The sequence below is a fragment of the Pristiophorus japonicus genome, chromosome 6, assembly GCF_044704955.1.
Source record: "Pristiophorus japonicus isolate sPriJap1 chromosome 6, sPriJap1.hap1, whole genome shotgun sequence".
Lineage (NCBI taxonomy): Eukaryota > Metazoa > Chordata > Chondrichthyes > Pristiophoridae > Pristiophorus > Pristiophorus japonicus.
In genome coordinates this window covers 156,487,834-156,514,765 of record NC_091982.1, presented here as the reverse complement: position 1 = coordinate 156,514,765, position 26,932 = coordinate 156,487,834, and the positions used below count along the sequence as shown (strand labels likewise).

General features: G+C 45.6%; 1 protein-coding gene and 1 pseudogene across 1 annotated transcript in view; both read left to right on the top strand.

Annotated features, from left to right (window-relative positions):
• The first annotated feature begins 7,972 nt into the window (after window positions 1-7,972).
• Window positions 7,973-26,932, top strand: part of LOC139265263 (adipolin-like) — a 100,714-nt gene continuing 81,754 nt past the window's right edge. Inside the window, exon 1 of the mRNA XM_070882204.1 lies at window positions 7,973-8,152. Coding sequence (XP_070738305.1) covers window positions 7,988-8,152 — 165 coding nt within the window. The 5' untranslated portion in view covers window positions 7,973-7,987. The remainder of the gene's footprint in view (window positions 8,153-26,932) is intronic.
• On the top strand, window positions 26,348-26,585 carry LOC139266375 (U2 spliceosomal RNA; annotated as a pseudogene).

Sequence of the window (26,932 nt, the reverse complement as noted above, 5' to 3'; positions counted from 1 at the left end):
AATCTGTCCTCATAGCTAAGATTCTCCACTCCCGGCAACATTCTTGTTATATATGTGGACTTGCATTTACTCTGTACAGCCACCAGAGGGCTCATCGCCTGGAGTGCCAAGGGATCCCGTAATCCCTTGGGAGCACAGGTATTTAAGGGGCTTTCACAGGTTGGAGAGGCACTCTGGAGACTTGCAATAAAAGACTACGGTCACACTTTACTTTGAATTCACAGTACTCAGTCTGACTCTTTCTCCATGCACAACAACTGGCGATGAGATACAGATAGCGAACCCAAAGATGCAGAGAACAGTGGGCATCCTTGAGAAATTTTCGGAGGGAGATGATTGGGAAACTTTTCTGGAGCGACTCAAACAATACTTTGTGGCCAATGAGCTAGATGGGGAAGAGAGTGCTGCCAAACGAAGGATGATCTTCCTCACCGTCTGTGGGACACCAACATATGGTCTCATGAAGAATCTGCTTACTCCATCGAAACCCACGGAGAAATCGTATGACAATTTGTGCACACTGGTCTGAGAGCATTTGAAACCGAAGGAAAGTGTTCTGATGGCGAGGTATCGGTTCTACACCTACAAAAGGTCTGAAGGCCTTAAAGTGGCGAGTTATGTCGCCGAGCTAAGGCGCCTTGCAGGACATTGCGAATTTGAAGGACATTTGGAGCACATGCTCAGAGACTTTTTCATACTTGGCATTGGCCACGAAACCATACTTCACAAACTTTTGACTGTAGAGACCCAACCTTGAGTAAGGCCATAGCGATAGCCCAGGTGTTCATTGCCACCAGTGACAATATGAAGCAAATCTCTCAGCACACAAGTGCTGCTACACAAGTACTGTGAACAAAGTGATGTTGTTTTCGAATTATAACGTACAGGTCAGGTCACACATACCTGCAGCTGCACGTCCACAGATAATTCAGAGTCCACTATCAAGGGTGATGAATGCAAGGCCATTAACATCTTGTTGGTGCTGCGGGGGTGATCATCGTTTCAAAGAGTACATTTGCAAGGGCTGTGGAACAATGGGGCACCTCCAATGAGTGTGCAGGTGAGCTGCTAAGCCTGTTAAACCTGCAAACCATCATGTTGCAGAAGAGGACAGATCCATGGAGGATCACGACGAACCAGAGCCTCAGATCGAGGAGGCAGAGGTATATGGGGTGCACACATTCACCACGAATTGTCCCCGATAATGCTGAATGTTGAATTAAATAGACTCTCAGTATCAATGGAGCTGGACACCGGTGCGAGCCAGTCCATCATAGGCAAAAAGACTTTCGAAAGGTTGTGGTGCAACAAGGCCTCAAGGCCAGCCTTAACTTCAGTTCACACGAAACTAAGAACTTACACGAAAGAACTGATTCCTGTAATCGGCAGTGGTACTGTAAAGATCTACTATGATAGAGCGGTACACAAGCTACCACTCTGGGTGGTACCGGGCAATGGTCCCACGCTGCTCGGCAGGAGCTGGCTGGGAAAGATACGCTGGAACTGGGATGACGTCCGAGGGCTAACGCTCAGGTCTTAAAAAAATTTCCTTCACTGTTTGAACCAGGCATCGGGAAATTCCAAGGAGCAAAAGTGCAGATCCACCTAATTCCGGGGGCGCGACCCATCCATCACAAGATGAAAGCAGTACCGTACATGATGAGAGAAAGGGTAGAGATCGAGCTAGACCGGCTGCAAAGAGAGGGCATAATTTCACCGATCGAGTTCAGCGAGTGGGCCAGTCCTATTGTCCCAGTCCTCAAGGGAGACGGCACCGTTCAGAATCTGTGGCAATTACAAAGTAACTATCAATCGTTTCTCCCTACAGGACCAATACCCGCTACCAAAGGCCGATGACCTCTTTGCAACGTTGGCAGGAGGAAAGACGTTCACGAAGCTGGATCTGACTTCAGCCTACAATATGCAGGAACTGGAGGAATCATCGAAGGCTCTCACCTGCATCAACACATACAAAGGTCTTTTTGTTTATAACAGATGCCCGTTTCGAATCCGATCAGCGGCGGCGATACTCCAGAGAAACATGGAAAGTTTATTGAACTCAGTACCGCACACTGTGGTCTTCCAGGACGACATCTTGGTCACAGGTTGGAACACAGTTGAGCACCTGCAGAACCTGGAGGAGATTGTTAGTCGACTCAACCGCGTGGGGCTCAAGTTGAAATACTCGAAGTGCATTTTCCTGGTGCCTGAAGTGGAGTTCTTGGGAAGGAGGATTGCGGCAGACGGCATTGGCCCACCAACACGAAGACGGAGGCAATCGAGAACGCACCGAGGCCACAGAATGTGACGGAGCTGAGTCGTTTCTGGGACTCTTGAACTACTTTGGTAACTTCTTAGGGGTCTCAGCACACTGCTAGAACTACTACATGTCTTACTATGAAAAGGGGGCAAATGGGTTTGGGGCAAAAGCCAAGAAAATGCCTTTGTAAAAGCGAGAAAATTGTTATGCTCAAACAAATTGCTTGTGTTGTATGATCCATGTAAGCATTAGGTACTAGCATGTGATGCGTTGTCATATGGCGTCGGGTATGTATTGCAACAAGCTAATGATTGCGGGAAACTGCAACCGGTTGCTTATGCATCCAGGAGTCTGTCTAAGGCTGAGAGAACCTACAGCATGATTGAAAAAGAAGCGTTAGCCTGTGTAAAGAAAATGCATCAATACCTGTTTGGGCTAAAATTCGAATTGGAAACTGACCATAAGCCACTTATATCCCTGTTTTCCAAGAGTAAAGGGATGAATATCAACGCATTGGCCCGCATCCAGAGATGGGCACTCACGTTGTCCGCATACAACTACGCCATCCGCCACAGGCCAAGCACAGAAAACTGCGCCAATGCTCTCAGTAGGCTGCCATTGCCCACTACCGGGGTGGAAATGGCATAGCCCGTAGATCTAGCCATGGTCACGGAAGCATTTGAGAGTGAGCAATCAAAAAACCTGGACAAGACAGGACCTCTTATTATCTCTAGTCAACAGCTGTGTGCTTCACGGGAGCTGGTCCAGTGTCCCAGTGGAAATGCAGGAAGAGATTAAGCCATTCCAGTGGCACAAAGATGAAATGTCTATCCAGGCAGACTGCCTTCTGTGGGGCAATCGAGTAGTGGTCCCCAAGAAGGGCAGAGATACCTTCATCAATGATCTCCACAGTACCCACCCAGGCATCGTAATGATGAAAGCGATAGACAAATCCCACGTCTGGAGTCCTCCGTTCACAGATGTAATACATGCTCGCAGTTAAGCAATGTACCCAGGGAGGCGCCGCTAAGTTTATGGTCTTGGCCCTCCAAACCATGTTCCAGGGTACACGTCGACTATGCAGGCCCGTTCTTGGGTAAAATGTTCCTTGTGGTTGTAGGCGCGTACTCCAAGTGGATTGAATGTGAAATAATGTCGGCTAGCACATCCGCTGCCACAACTGAAAGCCTGCAGGCCATGTTTGCCACACACGGCCTACCCGATGTCCTGGTGAGCAACAACGGGCCATATTTTACCAGTGCTGAATTCAGAGAATCCATGACCCGTAACGGGATCAAACATGTCACATCTGTCCCGTTCAAACCAGCGTCCAATGGTCAGTCTGAGAGAGCAGTGCAAACCATCAAGCAAGGCTTGAAGAGGGTAACTGAAGGCTCACTGCAGACTCGCCTATCCCAAGTCCTGCTTAGCTACCACACGAGACCCCACTCACTCACTGGGATCCCACCTGCTGAACTGCTCATGAAAAGAGCACTTAAGACAAGGCTCTCGTTAGTTCACCCAGACCTACATGAACAGGTAGAGAGCAGGCGGCTTCAACAAAGTGCATACCATAATAACGCAAATGTGTCACCTGAGATTGAAATCAATGATCCTGTATTTGTATTACATTATGGACAAGGTCCCAAGTGGCTTCCTGGCACTGTCGTGGCCAAAGAGGGAAGCAGGGTGTTTCGGATCAAACTTTCAAATGGACTCATTCACCGGAAAGACTTGGACCAAATCAAACTCAGATTCACAGACTATCCTGAGCAACCCACCTTGGACCCTACCTTTCATGATCCCCCAACATACACACCAGTGGCAACCGACATCACAATTGACCACAAAGCAGAACCCATCATCCACAGCAGCCCTGCAGGGCCCAACATATCAGGCAGCCCAACAAGGCCAGCTGCACAGCAGCCCAGTGAGGGCCCAACAAATGATTCAACAACACCAGATTTCATACCGAGACAATCAACCAGGGCAAGAAGGGCCCCATATCGACTCACATTGTAAATAGTTACACTATTGACTTTGGGGGCGGTGGGGGAGTGTTGTTATATATGTGGACTTGTATTTACTCTGTACAGCCATCAGAGTGCTCATCCCCTGGAGTACCAAGGGATCCCATAATCCCTTGGGAGCACAGGTATTTAAGAAGGCTTTACAGGTTGGAGGGGCACTCTGGAGATCTGCAATAAAAGACTAAAGTCACAATTTACTTTGAGCTCATAGTTTTCAGGATGACTCTTTCTCCATACACAACAACCCTTGTAAATCTTCTCTGTACTCTCTCCAGTGCAATCACATCCTTCCTCTAATGCGGTGACCAAAACACCCAGAGCAGTTGTTGTGGCCATCAACCTTCATAGCTCAGGAGTCAGCACAGGGCTTTGAGGAGCTCAGACTGTGACATCACTGAACCACGTATAGTGGCTAGATATGGACTGCAGAAACAACCAGTTTGGAGGGCTGTTGTGTGACTATCCTGACTGGGTTGGAGTGCAATGTATTATTAACATGACATCCACTCCCTCTTGGACCCTCTGCTCCTGGGTAGGTCCACCTTACGATGTCGACATATTTGGACCAGTTGTCTCAAATCTCACCTCCTTTAATGTCAGGAAATTTCTTATATATCTAAGTGATGTGAATGTGGACTTTACTATCACAGGGAGTGCTTGAGGGAAATAGCATCGAGGCATTTAAGGGGAAGCTGGATAAAGGAATAGAAAGATATGCTGATAGGGTTAGATGCAGTAAGGTGGGAGGAGGCTCGTGTGGAGCATAACCACTGGCATGGGCCTGTTGGCCGAATGGCCTATTTCTGTGGTGTTATGTAACACAGTTTTCTGATGCTTGTGAGTGGGGTTTCTGGAGGATTCCTGACTGGTGCATCCTTCGTGAATCTAAAGTGGCTCCTTGAACGATGCGTGTTTTGCGAAGTGGCTCTGTGGAGTTTTTCTGGACGGCAATTTATGTCCTTCCCTTTATTTTGCCTCCTGGCTGGTTTGTGCATGTTGAACAATTGCTATCCTGAGTGTTGGGGATTCAGCTTTTCCTCTCCCTCCCTGGTGTCTGATCTTCCTATCAGCACACCGCCTGTGCTGCGCTTCATGCCCAAGTGCTCACAAGGTAAATCTGCCCTCTCGTCAGCCTGGGCTCTTTGTCAGAAATCAGTCAGCTCTGGTGATACACTGCTCTCACGATAAGCATCGTTGATGCTGGAAGTATTCCATCTTGGTGCTTGAATTGTCTTTCCCGAATGTTGGTGAGAGTAGTTAACAGGTTAAAGGTCACAACTCCTTCCTGTCTGACACAAAGAAAGCACGCAACCCCTTGATTTTCCATCCCCTGCAATTAATAGTCAGTAGTTGGGGTGTTCGCACAAGTTGCTGATACGTGCTCCAAGCCCAAGGCTCCACATCAGGAAGGTGCAGTTGGAAGATTTATACTTTGGTGTCAACACTGATGAGTTGATGATTAAATATAGGTGGGAGTAGCACAACAACAACAACTTCTATTTATATAGCGCCTTTAACGTAGTAAAACGTCTCAAGGCGTTTCACAGGAGTGTTAGAAGACAAAAAAAGAAATTTGACACCAAGCCACATAAGAAGAAATTACGGCAGATCACCAAAAGCTTGGTCAAAGAGGTAGGTTTTAACAACAACAACTTGTATTTATATAGCGCCTTTAACGTAGTGAAACGTCCCAAGGTGCTTCACAGGAGTATTATGAGATAAAAATTTGACACCGAGCAGCATAAGTAGAAATTAGCGCAGGTGACCAAATGCTTTGTCAAAGAGGTAGGTTTTAAGGAGCGTCTTGAAGGAGGAAAGAGAGGTAGAGAGGCGGAGAGGTTTAGGGAGGGAGTTCCAGCGCTTGGGGCCTGGGCAACAGAAGGCACGGCCACCAATGGTTGAGCGATTATAATCAGGGATGCTCAGGTGGGGATAATTAGAGGAGTGCAGACATCTCGGGGGGTTGTGGGGCTGGAGGAGATTATAGAGATAGGGAGGGGCGAGGCATGGAGGGATTTGAAAATAAGGATGAGAATTTTGAAATTGAGGCGTTTCTTAACCGGGCGCCCATATAGGTCAGCGAGCACAGGGATGATGGGTGAGCGGGACTTGGTGTGAGTTAGGACACAGTTTACGTAGGGTAGAATGTGGGAGGCCAGCCAGGAGTGCATTGGAATAGTCAAGTCGAGAGGTAACAAAGGCATGGATGAGGGCTTCAGCAGCGGATGAGCTGAGGCCAGGGCGGAGACGGGCGATGTTACGGAGATGGAAATAGGCGGTCTTTGTTATGCTGCGGATATGTGGTCAAAAGCTCATTTCAGGGTCAAATATGACACCAAGGTTGTGAACAGTCTGGTTCAGCCTCAGGCAGGAGTTGAGGAGAGGGATGGAGTCAGTGTCTAGGGAACGGAGTTTGTGGCGGGGACCGAAAACAATGGCTGTGGTCTTCCCAATATTCAATTGGAGAAAATTTCTGCTCATCCAGAACTGGATGTCGGACAAGCAGTGTGACAATTTCGAGACCGCAGAGTAGAGCACTGCCCAGATTGCTGCAGGTCAGGTTCGGTGCAGGATAAAACTGACTGTAGATGATGTGACACTGAGGTACACAAGAGCAGGAGAGTACCAGATGGGACAGGATTGTTCCCTTTACCTGGTGTGCACTGTACAGGAGCTGACTCTGAGATGCGCACGAGCTGTGCAGTACCAGACAGGATTGAATCATTCTTTTAAACCCAGGTGTACCGTCGACATACAGGAGCTGAAACTGAGACACACACGAGCTACACAGTACTGGATGGGAATGAAGTGCTCCTTTTTACCCGGTGTGTGCTTTCTGGAACAGATAAATGACCAAGAAACGGTACTGGTGAGGACTGTGGCTGTTACAGAGTTAATTTCTGTAGTTTGAAGGAGGTGTGGAATGAGAAGCAGCCTGTTGTTGCCTGGCAAGGCTGAGGCGGGAACTTGAGCATCAGCTTGACAGAAGATCAGATATTTACACAGGGAAATGCCACAAGAGGCAGCGAGAGGCAGAGAGAAACCTTTACATGTTCAGCCGAAGGAAATGGGAGGCAGAATATACCAGGGCTGCACATTCACCTGAGGAGAAGAGGACAGGACTTCAGAGAGCAACTCACCATCAGCTCAGAGAGAAGGCTGATTCTCCAAGCAAGGCTCCTTCCAGGTTTCATTGCTGAAAATGATGAGGAATGTGTTTATTTTTCTGGATTGAGTTTGCAATCAGAGTTCCTTTCCAAAGCTCTTCTTTAAGGCAGTGGGGGATCAGGTCTCTCCGCTGCTTTATCTAAAGACACAGTCAGACTAGGCTCACACATAGTTAGCGAGGCACAAGGGACCCGTGCTTATAGGAAAACAAGCAACACCAAAGAGAGGTCACTTTTCTCAGAAGATAACTTCATTCTTTTTACGAGTTTACTCAAGGACGGAGCTTGTGGATCAAAAGGAACAGCATGTAGAGGAAAGCCTTTGATGTGAGGTTCAACCGAGAGTGAGTCTTGGACTTCTCTGTCGAGGAAGCTGCAATAACCAGTGGGATCGGGAACTACAGTCGCCAATTCTGAGGCGGCGAAACATCCCGAATCCGCACTCCGGGGGAAAGACAAAATTTCAATTTGCAATATTTTATGTATGTTTATATTTGGCTTGCTGTGGACACTAGTTTAAACGGAGACAAATGGCGGCCTCACTCGCAGTGCTCCTGACCGTTATGGTGTGTGTTGACTTTGTGTTGTTTAAGTTGGTGCAGTCTGAACGGAGTGTTGTGAGAACCATGGGGAGAAAAACTCTGCCAATGGAGAAAGGTCTGGACCAAATAATAAACGTACCAGACAGTCAGCAGGTAAGTTAAGCCGCAGGTGAGCATGACAGTGAGTGAATGCACAGGTGGACCGGTGTGCAAGTCCCAATGTTATGAATTAGGCGCTATTCTTTCAAATGTACTATCTTCCTGCTTTTTAAAAGATGTCGATCTTTTTAGCATTTTAATAGCATAAGAGAATTGTATTCCCGAGACTGGTGTATAATTGTTGTATTCGGATTGTTTAGAGATAAAATAACTCCCTGGGAGTGAGCTACAGGTTGGAAATAAGCAAAGGGTCTGTATGGTTTATATATAAAATAATGGATATCCAAGGTACGGATGGTTTATATATAGAATAACAGGCACCCTGGGAGTCAGTTACAGGCTGGAAATATGCAAAGGGTTTGTATGGTTTATATATAGAATATTGGATAGAGAAAGTAAGTTACAGGCTGGAATCTAATCATGGGTTCAAATGGTTTATATATGGAGTAATGGATATCCAGGAGTGAGTTACTGACTGGAATATAATTGAAGGGTTCGGGTGGTTTATATATAGAATGATGGATACTTAGGAGTGAGGTACAGACTGGAATCTAATCAAGAGGTTCGTGAGGTTTATGTATAGAATAATGGAGACCCGGGAGTGAGTTACAGGCTGGAATTTATTCGAGGGGTTCAGGAGGTTTATATATAGAATAATGGAGACCCAGGAGTGAGTTACAGGCTGGAATCTAATCTAGGAGTTCAGGAGGTTTATATAGAGAATAATGGAGAACCGGGAGTGAGTTATAGGCTGGAATCTAATTGGGGGCTTCAGAAGGTTTATATATAGAATAATGGATACCCGGGAGTGAGTTAGAGGCTCGATGCTAGTCAAAAGGTTCCTAAGCTGTTAGTTGGGTTTGCCTTTCTGTTTCTCTTGCACCCTTTCACTTTTGCTGTTTGCCTGTCACACTCTTTTATTTGCCTCTGGCTTTTTTTGTCATTCTGCCTCCTCTTTCTATCAGTCTGTCTTGCTCCCTGTCACCCCTCTCTTCTGTAGGTCTTAGGCTCCCCCATGGGCTTCTAACAGATGTTCTTTTACTGATTGGCGCAGTTTATACCATTTACCTTTTTTAAAGCCCACAAATGTTAGAAAATGGCAGCCGAAGTATTGGAGGTAAGTACTGGGACTGAGTGGGGAGACGCAAGGGCCAGGATCATGGGGGGGTTGACTTTGGCGATGAGATGGAGGCTGGGAAAGGAGGGGCAGTTCAAAGGCCAGGGCTGAAGGAGAGAAGAGTTGGGGGGCCAGAGATGGCTACCACTCAGGAACTGGCGCAATGAGAATTGCTGAGAGAGAAAGCAGCATTAGGTTGGAAGGAGATAAAATGATGGGAAGTACCTTACATCTGAAAGAAGAAGAGAAGAGAGGGATGTTTTTGGGGGAATCAGGAAGAATGATTAGAAGCTCAGCCTGTGAGGGAGCATAGTTCTTCGTGTGGTTAAGACCAGGTAGACTGGGAGGCCTATGGCTGAGGCCATGGGGTGTATGAGACACCAAACTGAGGCTCCTACTAAACTGGGGTCCCGAGAAAGTGAGGCTATTTGATGGGGTTCGGATGGTTACACGTAGAATTCTGAATACCCAGCAATGAGTTACAGGCTTGGATCTAAATGAAAGGTTTGGGTGGTTTAGGTAGATAGTACTGGATAGCTGGCAGTGGGTTACAGGTTGGGATCTAATCAGTGAAAAACAAAAAAGAGACAATAAAGATGTGGAGACCGAGGAGTAAAGTCATTGATGTTTGTAAACTGGTGAGTTGTTTTGTCTAACAAGCTCACGAAATCTGGTGAGAATCTTACCCAATTCCTGTTGGAGATGGGATTGTCCTGCCCTGGGCGTTAGTGATATTTTTGTGTGCCAAGAAAGCTCAGTGATGATGAACATGATATCAAGCTTCAGTCTGATATCACTCCATTGCCACAGCGCGCGATACATTCCAGAGCCTTCAAACAGCATCGCTGCCTACTTAAAGGGGCATTGCAAAAACCACAGCACGCAATGCATTCCAGAACCTTCAAACAGCATCACTACCTACTTAAACAGAAATACTTTAGGGCAGATAGGACAGAAGTAAAGAAGACAGAAGCTAAGGAAAGAATAAGGAAAATATAGAAGGGACAAGGTCAGAATCAAAGAGAGTGAAGGGTTATGGGGTTATGGGGAGCAGGCAGGAAAGTGGAGTTGAGGTAGAAGATCAGCCATAATCTTATTGAATGGTGGAGCAGGCTCGAGGGGCCAAGTGGCCTACTCCTGCACCTACTTCTTATGTTTTTATGGATCAAGCAGAGTGCTTATATGCAAAGCAGTAGTCTGGGACCCAGGGGCAAAAATTAGAATGGAAGGACATGAGGTTGTACCTTTAATGGAAACTTCAGCAGGGTGAAATTGGAAATGAAATGTGCCAGCTATGACATTTTCAGGGAGAGGTAGAAAGGGAAGAAAAGGAATGAGTGGTCTTATTAATTGAAGACATGAGTGCAGCCACAGGAAGGAACGTTCTCGATGATGGTGATGGTCAGACAGCCTCTGACTTGAGAAGAAATAACAAGGACTCTGTTTCCACATTGGGAGTGCATCATGACATTGAAAGAAAATGAGGGTGAGACTTGAAGGAGATCAGAGAGGTTTGCAGCAGTGACAGAGGTGCAAATATGGGGCACTTTAATTATTCTAAGATAGACTGGGATAAGATAAAAGTTGTCCAAATTGGAAGGGATTCTTAGAATACATACTTCAGGACTGTTTGATTAATTAGTAGACCATATCACCAACAAGGAAGGATACACGCTAGGTCTCTTCTGGGTAAAGAGGCAGGCCAAGTAAGTGACCGAAAAACAGCGCAACACTTGTTTTATAGTGACCACAGCCTGATTAAGTTCACATTGAAAAGTTACAAAAATGGAGTCCAAGATAAAGATGTTCGGACTGGAAATGGGCCAACTTTAGTCGGGCGAACCTTGCCTTGCCTTGGTTAGAAAAGTGCAGATAAAATAGTGGTCCAGTTGTAGGAGATATATGAAATGGGTTAAGATACAGACTAAATATATTCTAACTAAGAGAATAAGAGGGTCAATATAAATGTTGGAGAAAAAAATGAGGTTTAAAAATGAGATGTCATAAATATAGAGGGGGTAATACGGAACAAAATATGAGAAACATAAAAGGTATAGAAGGCAAAAAAACGAGAGATTATGGATATACTTTAAGTCCATTAAATCAGTGAACTCTAAAAAGGCCATGGGCTAAGATGGGATTTATAAAGGACAGGTCTTAATTGACTAATTTAATTACATTTTTCGAGGAAGTCAGAGATCACAGATAAAGTGAATGTGGTGGATGTTGTAGGTATGGATTTCCATTAGTCATGTGATAAACACCAGACAAAGGAATCATTACAACACTGATACCTGGTATTGAAGGGAATGTAGTCACGTGGATAGAGAGATAGTGGGAGAAGGTCAAGCACCATCATCACTGAGTCCCCCACCACCATCAACATCTTGTGATCACCATTGACCAGAAACACAACTGGACCAGGCATATCAACACCATGACCAGGCTTTGCAAAAGTGGTCTATCTACTGACCCCATAAAACCTCTCTGCCATTTACAAGGCTCAAATCAGGAGCATGATGGAATACTCACCACAACAACAACTTGTGTTTGTATAGTGCATTTATCGCATTAAACATACCAAGGCACTTCACAGGAGTGTTATCAAAAAGAATTTGACAACGAGCCACATAAGGAGATATTAGTGCAGACTGGTCAGAGAGGTAGGTTTGAAGGAGCATCTTAAAGGAGGAAATAACAAGGAATCTGTTTCCACATTGGGAGTGCATCATGACATTGAATAGTTGGAATGAAAATGAGGGTGAGACTTGAAGGAGATCAGAGAGGTGGAGAGGTTTAGGGATGGAGTTCCAGAGCTTAAGGTCTTGGACGCTGATGGCATGGCTGCCAATGGTGGAGCGATTAAAATCAGGGATGCTCCAGAGGACAGAATTGGTGCAGCGCAGAGATATCGGGCATTGTAGGGCTGGAGGAGATTACAGAGATAGGGAGGGGTGAGGCCATAGAGGGATTTGAAAACAAGGATGAGAATTTTTAAATTGAGGTGTTACTTAACCGGGAACCAATGTAAGTCAGCAAGCACAGGGATGATGGGTGAGCGGGATTTGGTGCGGGTTAAGACACGGGCAGCCGAGTTTTGGATGAGCTCAAGTTTACAGAGGGTAGAACGTAGAACTATGTGCCTGAAGGGGTGTAATTGCAATAAAACTCAAAGCTTGACACCATCTAGGATGGAGCAGTTTGTACTGGACTCAGCATTCACCCCGCCACCGCTGATACACAGTGGTCGCAGTATGGATGATCTGTGGGATGCACTGTGGCAACTCATTAAACTTTCCTCACCTGGGACCTCTGCCGCCGACAAGGGCAAGAGTAGCAATGTGGTAGGAATGCCATTACCTCTTGTGTCCCTTCACCTCTCATGTCGTACACCATCCTGACTTGGACATATATCATTGTTCCTCCATCTTCACTGTCGATATCCTGGAATTCTTGACCTAAAACCATTGTGGGAGCATCATCACCACAAGGTCTACAGCAAATCAAGGAGATGGTTCCAACCTGCACCTTTTCAGAGCAACTAGAGATGGGAAATTAATGCAGCCTTGCCAGCGCCACTCACATCCTGAGAGATAATGTCAAATTCATATTTTTTATTGAGTTGTTTCTAAAACGGAGAAGCTGTTTGGGTGGAACATAGGAACATAGAAATGAGAGGATTGGGAAAGCCCAAGCTGGCCTACTTGGCCAGTCTTTGATGACTCCTTTACTTCACTCCAGTTTCAAGTAACATTCTGAGCATTCCCAGTTTAGTGATGAACCCCAACACGACAAAGCCTCTTTGACGCATTGGACCTGTAAATATAGAGATAAATAGAGATAAACTAGCAGTAAAAGAGAGGTCTGTGTCTTTTATAGATGGTTAGTGATGAAGAGGCTTATTATACTTTGGAGTTAATAAGGATGGGCAGCTAAGAAGGTTATTACAATGTATTTTGTACTTTGCGATACTTATCAATTTAATCCCCATTAATGAGATTTGTAGGAGAGAAGATTCCCAAGGGAGATGAAGACCGCTTTCCCTAAATGATAGGTAATGATGTGAGGTTCGTGCTTAGAACAGCTGCAGGAACATAGTAATAATCTCTAAATAGAACACTCTTCGAAACATTGGATTAGAGAAGGTAATTTAGCCCATCAAGCCTGTCCATTCCACAGACAAAGTACAACCTGCTCTCTCATGAACTCAACCCAATATATTTAACCCATTGAGGAAAGGTAGTGTAAACTTTCCTTTGCCATAAGTTCTTTGGTTCACTCTCGGATCAAGTACATAAGAAATAGGAGCAGATGTAGGCTAATCGGTCCTTTGAGCCTGCTCCGCCATTCAATAAGATCATGGCTGATCTTCTATCTCAACGTCACTTTCCTGCCCTATCCCCATATCCCTTGATTCCTTTAATATCCAAAAATCTATCGATCTCTGTCTTGAATATACTCAATGACTGAGCCTTCACAGCCCTCTGGGGTAGAGAATTTCTCCTCATCTCAGTCCTAAATGACCGACCCCTTATTCTGAGATTGTGACCCCTAGTTCTGGACTCCCCAGCCAGGGGAAACAATCTCTCAGCATCTATCCTGCCAAGCACTTTAAGAATTTTATATGTTTCAATAAAATCACCTCATTTTTCCAAACTCTAGGGAATATACTCTCCTCATAAGACATGGTTCAAAACCCCGTCTGCTTAAGAATAAAGGTTCGTTGGATGCAGAGTTAAATTCCCTTCCAGGGCAGGTACAGCACGGGATTAGATACAGAGTAAAGTTCATTCTACACTGTCTCATCAAACACTCCCAGGGCAGGTACAGCACGGGTTAGATACAGAGTAAAACTCACTCTACACTGTCCCATCAAACACTCCCAAGGCAGGTATAGCACGGGTTAGATACAGAGTAAAGCTCCCTCTACACTGTCCCATCAAACACTCCCAGGGCAGGTACAGCACGGGTTAGATGCAGAGTAAAGCTCCCTCTATACTGTCCCATCAAACACTCCCAGGTCAGGTACAGCACGGGGTTTAATACAGAGTAAAGCTCCCTCTACACTGTCTCATCAAACACTCCCAGGTCAGGTACAGCATGGGTTAGATACAGAGTAAAGCTCCCTCTACACTGTCCCATCAAACACACCCAGGTCAGGTACAGCACGGGTTAAAGAGTAATTTTACCCAAGATAAAGGACTCTATCTGCTTCTATCCAAAGACTTCAGAAGTATCAGAGCTGGGAAACTGCCATGCAGTTATCTCAAGGATTTGGAAATTTGTGATCACTTCATTGACAGAAGTAAGTGTCTTGAACACTATACTACCTAGAATGTTGTTGGCCATTTTTTTGGGAGCCTCCTTTTCTGAGCTTTAAGCCCTGCTCATGAATTCCTAAATCATGAACAAGTTGAAGGCTGCAGTGGTGTCTTCACAGTTGCAGAGCACGTGCCATTCCGGCAGCTGCCAGAAGAGGGCATACATCTTCCTATGATAGATTGTGGGTCAGAAGCTGAATCCTCACCAACCTTCCCTGAAATCCCTCGAGAGGGCTCCTGTTAAAAGCCGCATGTATATGTGTGCTGTTTGGGCCTGATATCCTTGAAGCTACTGCCTAATATCCCTGTGAACCATTGCATTCTGATTTATCCAGTCATCGCATGCTGCTTTGTTCAACGTTGGTGATGTCCTTTACTCTGGGCCCTAGTCCCAAACCTGGGTTCTTGAACAATTGTGTAAGCTCCCATACGTCAATGACATTCAGTCCTCTTGTAGTCATTCCTGCTTCACTTGAGTTTAAAAAAAAGTTCATTCACGGGATGTGGGCATCGCTGGCAAGGTCAGCATTTATTGCCCATCACTAGTTGCCCTTTAGAAGGTAGTGGTGAACCTTCTTCTTGAAGCGTTGCAGTCTGGGAGCTGACTGCAATGCTCCTGCAGTGCTGCTAGGGAGGGAGTTGCACAACTTTGACCCAGCGATGATGAAGGAACGGCGACCTATGTCCAAGTCGGGATACTGGGATAGGAACCTGAGGGTGGTGGTGTTCCCATGCACCTGCTTCCCTTGTCCTTCTAGGTGGTGGTGGCTGCAGGTTGGGAGGGGTTGGTTGCTGTCGAAATTATAAAGTCGAGTCTGGGTATAAACAACTATTCCAACATAGGTTCAGTAGCCCTCTTGATTTACATGTCACTGGCTGCTCCTTGTGGTCAATGAGTGAGGTGTAGTGTCGCAAAACCGCAGCATTCTCAGACCAGGATCCTCTAACCCAAGGCAACAGGCCAGGTTCATCAGCCATGCAGAAGATTGTCAAGGGTTGAGATGATGGAATATCACACATTGGTGATCACAAGGCTGTGTTTCTTTGTGTTCAGACTAGCAGCAATTAATCTGGTGATTTCTTCCTTAGTCTTGTTGAAAACAGCAGCTAAAAGTGATGCATGGGAACAGAAGAGCTATTAGGAACATGAATGGCTCCAACAAGGCTCTCCCTTTTGATTACACAACTTCTTACATATCCCTCAATTAACTCGATCCAGAAGCACATCCTTCAATGACCCATTTATTTTGTGACTCGTACCCTTTGTGAGAAGTAATCCGATTTACTTCTAATTTTCAAATAATATTCCTCAGCTTTAAATCCAATGAAGCATATTATTTGGCTAGAAAAAGCAGCAAATCTGAGGATTGGGAGAATTTAGAATTCAGCAGAGGAGGACAAAGGGTTTAATTAAGAGGGGGAAAATAGAGTACAAGAGGAAGCTTGTCGGGAACATAAAAACTGACTGCAAAAGCTTTTATAGATATGTGAAGAGAAAAAGATTAGTAAAGACAAACGTAGGTCCCTTGCAGTTGGATTCAGGTGACTTTATAATGGGGAACAAAAAAATGGCACACCAATTGAACAAATACTTTGGTTCTGTCTTCACGAAGGAAGACACAAATAACCTTCCGGAAGTACCAGGGGACCGAGGGTCTATTGAGAAGGAGGAACTGAAAGATATCCTTATTAGGCGGGAAATTGTGTTAGGGAAATTGATGGGATTGAAAGCCGATAAATCCCCGGGGCCTGACGGTCTGCATCCCAGAGTACTTAAGGAAGAGGCCCTAGAAGTACTGGATGCATTGGTGATCATTTTCCAACAGTCTATCAACTCTAAATCAGTTCCTATGGACTGGAGGGTAGCTAATGTAACACAACTTTTTAAAAAGGGAGGGAGAGAGAAAACGGGTAATTATAGACCAGTTAGCCTGACATCAGTAGTGGGGAAAATGTTGGAATCAATTATTAAGGATGAAATAGCAGCACATCTGGAAAGCAGGGACAGGATCGGTCCAAATCAGCATGGATTTATGAAAGGGAAATCATGCTTGACAAATCTTCTGGAATTTTTTGAGAATATAACTAGTAGAGTGGACAAGGGAGAACCAGTGGATGTGGTGTATTTGGACTTGCAAACGGCTTTTGACAAGGTCCCACACAAGAGATTGGTGTGCAAAATCAAAACAAAGGGTAATTGGGGTAATGTACTGACGTGGATATGGAACTGGTGGCAGGCAGGAAGCAAGGTCGGGATAAATGCGTCCTTTTCAGAATGGCAGTCAGTGACTAGTGGAGCGCCGCAGGGCTCAGTGCTGGGACCCAAGCTCTTTACAATATACATTAATGATTCATATGAAGGAATTGAGTGTAATATCTCCAAGTTTGCAGATGACACTAAACTGGGTGGCGGTGTCAGCTGTGAGGAGGACACTAAGAAGCTGCAGGGTAACTTGGACAGGTTAGGTGAGTGGGCAAATGCATGGCAGATATAGTATAAATGTGGATAAATGCCAACCAGTTTTCTATCCACGTCAGTACATTACTCCCAATACCATGTGCTTTGATTTTGCACATCAATCTCTTGTGTGGGACCTTGTCAAAAGCCTTTTGAAAGTCCAAATACACCACATCCACTGGTTCTTCCTTGTCCACTTTGCTAGTTACATCCGCAAAAAATTCCAGAAGATTCATCAAGCATGATTTCCCTTTCATCAATCCATGCTGACTTGGACCGATCCTGCCACTGCTTTCCAAATACACTGCTATTTCATCCTTAATGATTGATTCCAACATTTTCCCCACAACTGATGTCAGGCTAACCGGTCTATAATTACCCATTTTCTCTCTCCCTCCTTTTTTAAAAAGTGGTGTTACATAGCTACCCTCCAGTCCATAGGAACTGATCCAGAGTCGATAGATTGTTGGAAAATGATCACCAATGCATCCATTATTTTTAGGGCCACTTCCTTAAGTACTCTGGGATGCAGACTATCAGGCCCCGGGGATTTATCGGACTTCAGTCCCATCAATTTCCCTAACACAATTTCCCGCCTAATAAGGATATCCTTCAGTTCCTCCTTCTCACTAGACCCTTCCTTGGTTTTAACACTATCCTTAATTTCCCTTGTTAGCCACGGTTGAGCCATCTTCCCCGTTTTATTTTTACTCCAGACAGGGATGTACAATTGCTGAAGTTCATCCATGTGATCTTTAAATGTTTGCCATTGCTTATCCACCGTCAACCCTTTAAGTGTCCTTTGCCAGTCTATTCTAGCCAATTCATGCCTCATACCATCGAAGTTACCTTTCCTTAACTTCAGGACCCTAGTTTCCGACTTAACTGTGTCACTCTCCATCTTAATAAAGAATTCTACCATATTATGGTCACTCTTCCCCAAGGGGCCTCGCACAACAAGATTGCTAATTAGTCCCTTCTCATTACACATCACCCAGTCTAGGATGGCCAGCTCTCTAGTTGGTTCCTCAACATATTGGTCGAGAAAACCATCCCTAATATACTCCAGGAAATCCTCCTCCACCGCATTGCTACCAGTTTGGTTAGCCCAATCAATATGTAGATTAAAGTCGCCCATGATAACTGCTGGAACTTTATTGCACACATCCCTTATTTCTTGTTTGATGCTATCCCCAATCTCACTACTACTGTTTAGTGGTCTGTACACAACTCCCACTAGTGTTTTCTGTCCTTTGGTATTCCGCAGCTCCACCCATCATCCAAGCTAATGTCCCTCCTTACTATTGCATTAATTTCCTCTTTAACCAGAAATGCCACCCCACCTCCTTTTCCTCTCTGTCTATCCTTCCAAAATGTTGAATACCCCTGAATGTTGAGTTCCCAGCCATGGTCACCCTGGAGCCATGTCTCCATGATGCCAATTACATCATATCCGTTAACTGCTATCTGCGCAGTTAATTCATCCACCTTATTCCGAATACTCCTCGCAGTGAGGCACAGAGCCTTCAGGCTTGTATTCTTAACACACTTTTCCCCTTTAGAATTTTGCTGTAATGTGGCCCTTTTTGTTTTTTGCCTTGGGTTTCTCTGCCCTCCATTTTTACTATTTTCCTTTCTATCTTTTGCTTCTGCCTCCATTTTATTTCCCTCTGTCTCCCTGCATTGGTTCCTATCCCCCTGCCATATTAGTTTAACTCCTTCCCAACAGCATGAGCAAACACTCCCCCTAGGACATTGGTTCTGGTCCTGTCCAGGTGCAGACCATCCGGTTTGTATTGGTCCCACCTCCCCCAGAACCGATTCCAATGTCCCAGGAATTTGAATCCCTCCCTTCTGCAGCATTCCTCAAGCCACGTATTCATCTGAGCTATCCTGTGATTCCTACTCTGACTAGCACGTGGCACTGGTAGCAATCCTGAGATTACTACTTTTGAGGTCCTATTTTTAAATTTAGCTCCTAGCTCCCTAAATTCGTCTCATAGGACCTCATCCCATTTTTTAACCTATATTGTTGGTACCTATATGCTCCACGACAACTAGCTGTTCACCCTCCCTTTTCAGAATGTCCTGCACCCGCTCCGAGACATCCTTGACCCTTGCACCAGGGAGGCAACATACCATCCTGGAGTCTCGGTTGCGGCCACAGAAACGTCTATCTATTCCCCTTACAATTAAATCCCCTATCACTATCGCTCTCCCACACTTTTTCCTGCCCTCCTGTGCAGCAGAGCCACCCACGGTGCCATGAACTTGGCTGCTGCTGCTCTCTCCTGATGAGTCATCCCCCTTAACAGTACCGAAGGGCCGAATGGCCTACTCCTGCACTTATTTTCTATGTTTCTATGTTTCTAAACCTCCTGTCGGTGTGAATATATGCCTGAAACAACTTGATCAATCTTTATAATTTTGAAAACTTCTGTGAGGTCATCTTAAAGTGACCTTTCTTTCAACATGACCAAGCACATCATCCTAAAACTCTCCTCGTAACCTGGATTGCTGAGGTCTGTTATCATTCTAGGTGCTTCAAGCATCCTTTAATGGGCATGAATTTTCACTTCTATCTCATGGTATGACCATTGTACACCTTGTACATCAGGCTGGGATCTAACTCAGTGCTAGACACATGCATATAATATGATCCTTTCTTCCAACACTTTAAACTAGTGCTCACAGCAAATGGGCAATTTCCATAAGAGAGACTGCATCTCCTAGAATCTGTTTATGTGAGTGGAATATGTGCTATAGGACTAATAGTTAACCCTTAGCTAAAGTACATCGCACGAGATACCATTTGGATAGCCACTGTCAAACTGTTGCATTCAGGCTAAAACTACTAGTCATATTTATTTACACAAAGGCAGAAATAAACAAGTTACTGGCACAAAAAATAATAAAGATAGAACCAATCCATTAGAGGCTAAAACGTCTTCAGAACATGTTTCTTATACAGTCGGATAATCAGCAGAATTTGGGGAAGGAAGCAGTCTTACCAGTGTTTTTGTTATTCATTCATGGGATGTGGGCATTGCTGGCAAGACCAGCATTTATTGCCCTTGAGAAAGTGGCGGTGAGCCGCCTTATTGAACCGCTGCAGTCCATGTGGTGAAGGTACTCCCACAGTGCTGTTGGTGAAGGAGCTCCAGGATTTTGGCCCAGCAACGACGAAGATATATTTCCAAGTCAGGATGGTATGTAACTTTGAGGGGAACATGGAGTTGATAGTGTTCCCATGCGCCTGTTGCCCTTGTCCTTCTAGGTGGGAGAGGTCGTGGGTTTGGGAAATGCTGTTGAACAAGCCGTGGCAAGTTGCTGCAGTGCATCTTGTAGATGGTAGACACTGCAGCCACGGTACGCCGGTGGTGGAGGGAGTGAAGGTTTAAGGTGGTGGATGGGCTGCCAATCTAGCGGGCTGCTTTATCCTGGATGGTGTTGAGCATCTTGAGTGTTGTTGGAGCTGCACTCATCCAGGCAAATGGAGTATTCCATGACACTCCTGATTTGTGCCTTGTAGATGGTGGAAAGGCTTTTGGGAATCAGGAGGTGAGACACTCACCACAAGAATACCCAGCCTCTGACCTGCTCTTGTAGCCACAGTAGTTATGTCAAGATGCAGTGGTTAGACTCTCTCTTGTTGGAGACGCTCATTGTCTGGCACTTGTGTGGTGCGAATGTTACTTGCCACTTATCAGCCCAAGCCTGAATGTCGTCCAGGTCTTACTGCATGCGGGCATGGATTGCTCCATTATCTGAGGACTTGCAAATGGAACTGAGCACTGTGCAGTCATTAGTGAACATCCCCACTTCTGACCCTATGATGGAGGGAAGGTCATTGATGAAGCAGCTGAAGATGGTTGGGCCTCGGTCACTGCCCTGAAGAACTCCCATCAGAGGTGTCCTGGGGCTGAGATGATTGGCCTCCAACCACCACAACCATCTTTCTTTGTGCTTGGTATGACTCCAGCCAGTGGTGAGTTTTGCTCTGATTCCCTGTGATCTTTGTATAGTGATGATGTGATATTCTGCTCACTGCATAGAATTTAAGGGTCAAAACTGAACTTAAAATAGACCAATCGTTGCCTAGTTAGCCAATCTCAACTGGGAGGGACACTACAATTGGCTCAGTGACAATGAGGGGAGGGTGAAATTGGTCAGGTTTCTCAGTCCTAATCGCTAGTAAGTGACCTCCTACAGGAAAAGGCAAACGTGGACAGTAGGTTCAGGCTCGGGAGCGATTTCGCCCCCGTCAAATATCCTACCAACCCTCAGTGTCAAGGCGCACAGGTAATTAGACAATAAGCACTCAAGGAACTTGGCCCAACATGAATAAGCAGAGGGGGAGGGAAGCAGAAAAAATAGGTGGAAAAGAAAGAAATGCTGTGAGGATGCCACTGTCAGATATGGAGTTTGCTGATTAATGCAGTGATTAGAGTGCTGGGCCTGACTTCAGTAATGATTGATGGTCTCTAACATACTGCTGCAATGACAGATATTCACCCCATGATCAGGCTAATGACCAGTCTCTTGTATCTGATTCTTGCATTAACCGATCTCTGCTGCCCAGCACTAGCCACATCCCTGTGCCGAGTGATGTCCTGTAATTGCTGCATTGACTGATGTTCTGAATTGCAGTAATTACCAAGCTCTTGTATCCAATTGCTGTAATGACTGATCATCCTCGCAGACATAAACCAATTCAGATCCCTGACAAGCCTGAGACCCAGTCAGTGACTGATGATCTCCTTCACTCCATCAGTGTAAGGACAGGTCCCTGGCACCCGATTAATGAATGGACAGGTCTCCGGCACCCGATTAATGAATGGACTGGTCTCTTGTACCCGATTAATGAATGGACTGGTCCCGTACAGGCGATTAATTAATAGACTGGTCCCCGGCACCCGATTAATTAATGGACTGTTCCCCGGCACCCAATTAATGAATGGACTGGGCCCCTGTACCCAATTAATTAATCGACTGGACCCCTGTACCCAATTAATTAATAGACTGGTCCCCGGCCCCCAAGTAATTAATGGACTGGTCCCCGGCACCCGATTAATGAATGGACTGAACCCCTGTACCCAATTAATTAATGGACTGGTCCCCGGCACCCGATTAATTAATGGACTGGTCCCCGGCACCCAAGTAATTAATGTACAGGTCCCCAGCACCAGATTAATGAATGGACTGGGCCCCTGTACCCAATTAATTAATGGACAGGGCCCAGGCATCCGATTAATGAATGGACTGGGCCCCTGTACCCAATTAAATAATGGACTGATCCCCTGTACCCAATTAAATTAATGGACTGGTCCCCTGTACCCGATTAATGAATGGACAGGGCCTCTGTATCCAATTAAATAATGGACTGGGCCCCTGTACCCAATTAATTAATGGACAGGGCCCTGGCACCCGATCAATGAATGGACTGGGCCCCTGTACCCAATTAATGAATGGACTGGGCCCCGGCACCCGATTAATGAATGGACTGGGCCCCTGTACCCAATTAATGAATGGACTGGCCCCCTGTACCCAATTAATGAATGGACTGGGCCCCTGTACCCGATTAATGAATGGACTGGGCCCCTTTATCCGATTAATGAATGGACTGGGCCCCTTTACCCAATTAATGAATGGACTGGTCCCCGGCACCCGATTAATGAATTGGCTGGTCTCTTGTACCTGATTAATGAATGGACTGGTCGCCTGTACCCAATTAATGAATGGATTGGGCCCCTATAACCAATTAATGAATGAACTGGGCCCCTGTACCCGATTAATGAATGGACTGGGCCCCTGTACCCAATTAATTAATGGACTGGTCCCCTGTACCCAATTAATGAATGGACTGGGCCCCGGCACCCGATTAATGAATGGACTGGGCCCCTGTACCCAATTAATTAATGGACTGGTCCCCTGTACCCAATTAATGAATGGACTGGGCCCCTGTAACCAATTAATGAATGAACTGGGCCCCTGTACCCGATTAATGAATGGACTGGGCCCCTGTATCCGATTAATGAATGGACTGGGCCTCTTTACCCAATTAATGAATGGACTGGTCCCCTGTACCCGATCAATGAATGGACTGGGCTCCTCTACGTGATCAATGAATGGACTGGTCCCCTGTGTTCTGTGTTAAATGTGTGATATTATTGTTAAAAACAATACTATTATTTCAGTCCGATGTTGATAGGACACTTTGGAATACCGAGTTGATGTGCCTGTGGCCCTCATTTAAACATGAAACCTCCTCCACAGGAAATAATTATTAACTCAGCTGAAGGTTGTACCGTAAACTGAAATTAATTTAAAGAAAGACTTGCATTTATAGAGCGCCTTTCACGACCACTGGACGTCTCAAAATGCTTTACAGCCAATGAAGTACTTTTTGAAGTGTAGTCACTGTTATAATGTAGGAAAGGGTGCATATGGGAAGCGGCCCATCGGCTACACTTTTCCCTCGATTGAAATCACTAGAGGGAAATGTCCCGACAGCAGACACCCCATTTTCTCTGGCAAGCTCATGGTGAGCAAGGTATCTTGCTACAAGCAAAGACTTGAGAAAAACTAACCTTAAATGCAGTTAATACGCTACTGCATGTACTTTTAGGCACCTGCCCTTCAAAGAGACTCTGAAAGATTAGAGAATGTTCAGAAAGAAGAATAATGAGAATTCTGGAGGGCCAGAATGGTAGTTAAGGGGGTTGGTTGACAGATTCAACTGGAAAAATAAGCATTGCCAAGAAGAAGAAGGACTTGCATTTATATAGCGCCTTTCAAAACCACCGGACGTCTCAAAACGCTTTACAGCTTTTGGAGTGCAGTCACTATTGTAATTAGACAGCAGCCAATTTGCACACAGCAAGCTCCCACAAACAGCAATGTGATAATAACCAGATAATCTATTTTTGTTGTGTTGATTGAGAGATGAATATTGGCCAGGCCATCAGGGATAACTCCCCTACTCTTCTTCGAAAAAGTGCCATGGATCGTTTATGTCCACCTGAAAGAACAGACAGGGCCTCGGTTTAACATCTCAGCCGAAAGATGACACCTCCGACAGTGCAGCACTCCCTTTGCACTGCATTGGCATGTCAGCCCAGATTTATGTGCTCAAGTCTCTGGAGTGGGATTTGAACTGCGAGGGTGCTACCCACTGAGCCACAGCTGACACTGGCAAAGGATCCAAGACTTTACAATACTGAGAGGCACAGAAGATATAAGCAGGTTATTTAAGCAAAACTGTAACCACAAAGCTATTGGCTGTGAATGCAAAAGCAGCTGTAGTACTGAAGATCTGTACAGTAAAGCTAGCGACTGCCACAGCCACGCTGTCCCAGTACAGCTGTGACAGTGGGTCCAGGTATGTGCTAGGCACTAAATTTCCTGCTCCAGTACGTGCTGCTCCCTGGAGTGGTATGCCGTCACACTGCTCCTTGCACTCCCCGGCCTGCTCCGATGGTGCTCACAGGCCAGGGGCCACTCAGCCCTTTCAAGATTTAGTTCGGGACCTGGAATTTTAGGTCCTTCATTGAAACACCTGTGAACTTTTTGACGTGGAAGCAAGTCATCCTCGATTCGAGGCACTGCCTTTGATGATGATAATGAGGCACTAAATACAGGATAAATCTAACCTGACCATTTGCCACGCTATCAGCTGCCTCCTAATCATTACTGAAGAGCTGGGCACACTCATCCCAAACTCTTCACAGCTTTGATCCGTGATGGACACAAAAGCTGAATGCAGGAGAGTTGGGAGACCTGCTGCTCTCGACATAATTCGACCGATACAGTATCAATAGCAAAACTCAAGCTGTTGGTTGTCAAAGAAAAAGCTCTCCAGTGGCTAGGTCATACCAGACATAACATTATTATGATTATCAGAGGCCAGTTATCACAGCTCTAGGACATCGCTGTAGGAGTTCCTCAGGGATGTATCCTCAGCTCAACCGTCTTCAGCAGCTTCATCAACGACCTTTCCTCCGTAATAAGGTCAGGAGTGCGGCTGATGATTTTACAGCTCACAGTACAACTCATCCCATAACAAAGCAGCCCAGTCCACATCAGGACCTGGATAACATCTGAGCTTGGGCTGACAAGTGGCAAGTAACATGTGTGCCTCATAAGTGCCAGCTAATGATGATAGAGAAAGCCTAGCCATCTCCACCCAACTTCAACAGCACCACCTTCACCAAGTTCAACATCATCAACATCTTGAGGGAGGTCACCGTTGACCAGAAGTTTTACTGAACCAGCCATATCAACACCAAGCTTATAAGACCATGGCAGAGGCTGGGCACTCTGTAATGAGTGGCTGACCTCCTGACCCCTCCAGCTACCCCAGCATCTACAAGACTCAAGTCAGAGGTGCGATCAAATAATCACCATTGTCTGCAATAACACTCAAGGAGCTGAACATCATCCAGATCAGAAAAGTTTGTTTGATCGTTGGCACGACCACTTAATTCATATTCACCCCCTCAATCACTGATGCACTGTGGCTGCAGTATGTACAGTCTACAGGACGTACTGCAGTAAATCACCACAATAGCTTTAACAGGACTTCTACCACTGAGAAGGACGAGAGCAGTAATGTCATGACAATGCCATCAAATTTAAGTTCCCCTCCAAGTGTCAGCTGTGGCTCAGTGGGTAGCACTCTTGCCACTGATTCAGAAGGTTGTGAGTTCAAGTCCCACTCCAGGGACTTGAGCACATAAATCTAAGCTGACACTCCAGTGCAGTGCTGAGGGATTGCTGAACAGTCGGAGGTGCCGTCTTTCAGATGAGACATTAAACCGAGGTCCCGTCTGCTCTCTCAGGTGGACGTAAAAGATCCCATGGCACTATTTCGAAGAAGAGCGAGGGAGTTATCCCTGGTGTCTTGGCCAATATTTATCCCTCAATCAACATAACAAAAACTGGTCATTATTACATTGCTGTTTGTGGGAGCTTGCTGTGCACAAATTGGCTGCCGTGTTTCCCACATTACAACAGTGACTACACTCCCAAAGTACTTCATTGGCTGCAAAGCACTTTGAGACGTCCGGTAGTCGTGAAAGGTGCTATATAAATGTAAGTGTTTCTTTCAAGTCACAGACCATCTTGACTTGGACGTATATCAATGTTCCTTCATCATCACTGGGTCAAAATTCTGGAATTCCCTGCCTAACACCATTATGCGGGGATCATCACTATAAGGTTCAAGATCCACTGCCACCTTCTCTGGCCAGTGAGGGATGAGCAATGATTGCAGCCTTGACAACATTACACTCATCGCTTCTCGGCCTTTTGGCTAAGATCATGCGTAACTGACCTGACAGGGGAGTAACCATGACCCCAAAGTGGTTCTCCCTGGATCAGGAAGGTGGTTCTCCTATGCTTTTTGGAAATAGGAGGTGGGTGGGGTGGATTGACCCATCCACCTCCACGGAGGTGTGTGGGGGGCCTGACCCATCCACCTCCATGGCACGAACCTGGTATTGCAGTACTTCCAGGAACGGTGCAGTGGCTCTCGGCCTTTTGGCTAAGAGCATTGGCGCAGAGTGATCCTTGATGTGTGCAAGGTGACCTCTGGCGTTTGTGATTTGACAAAGAATTGGAAAGATTGGCAACGAAAAATAAAAAAAAACCATTACACTCATCCTGAAAATGAAAATGAAAATATTAGCAGGCCATCACTTAAGCAGCTCGTATTACACTTTATTAGTCTTATGCCTTCATTAAAATAGCAGACAGTGGAATTTCATCGGAACGTGTCAAGTAGTTATATACCAATATCTCCAACAGTAATCTCTTGTCTATTGCCTAAACTTTTCAGCTGTCAGACTGTGCAGATTAGTCCCTTTAAAAAAAACAGC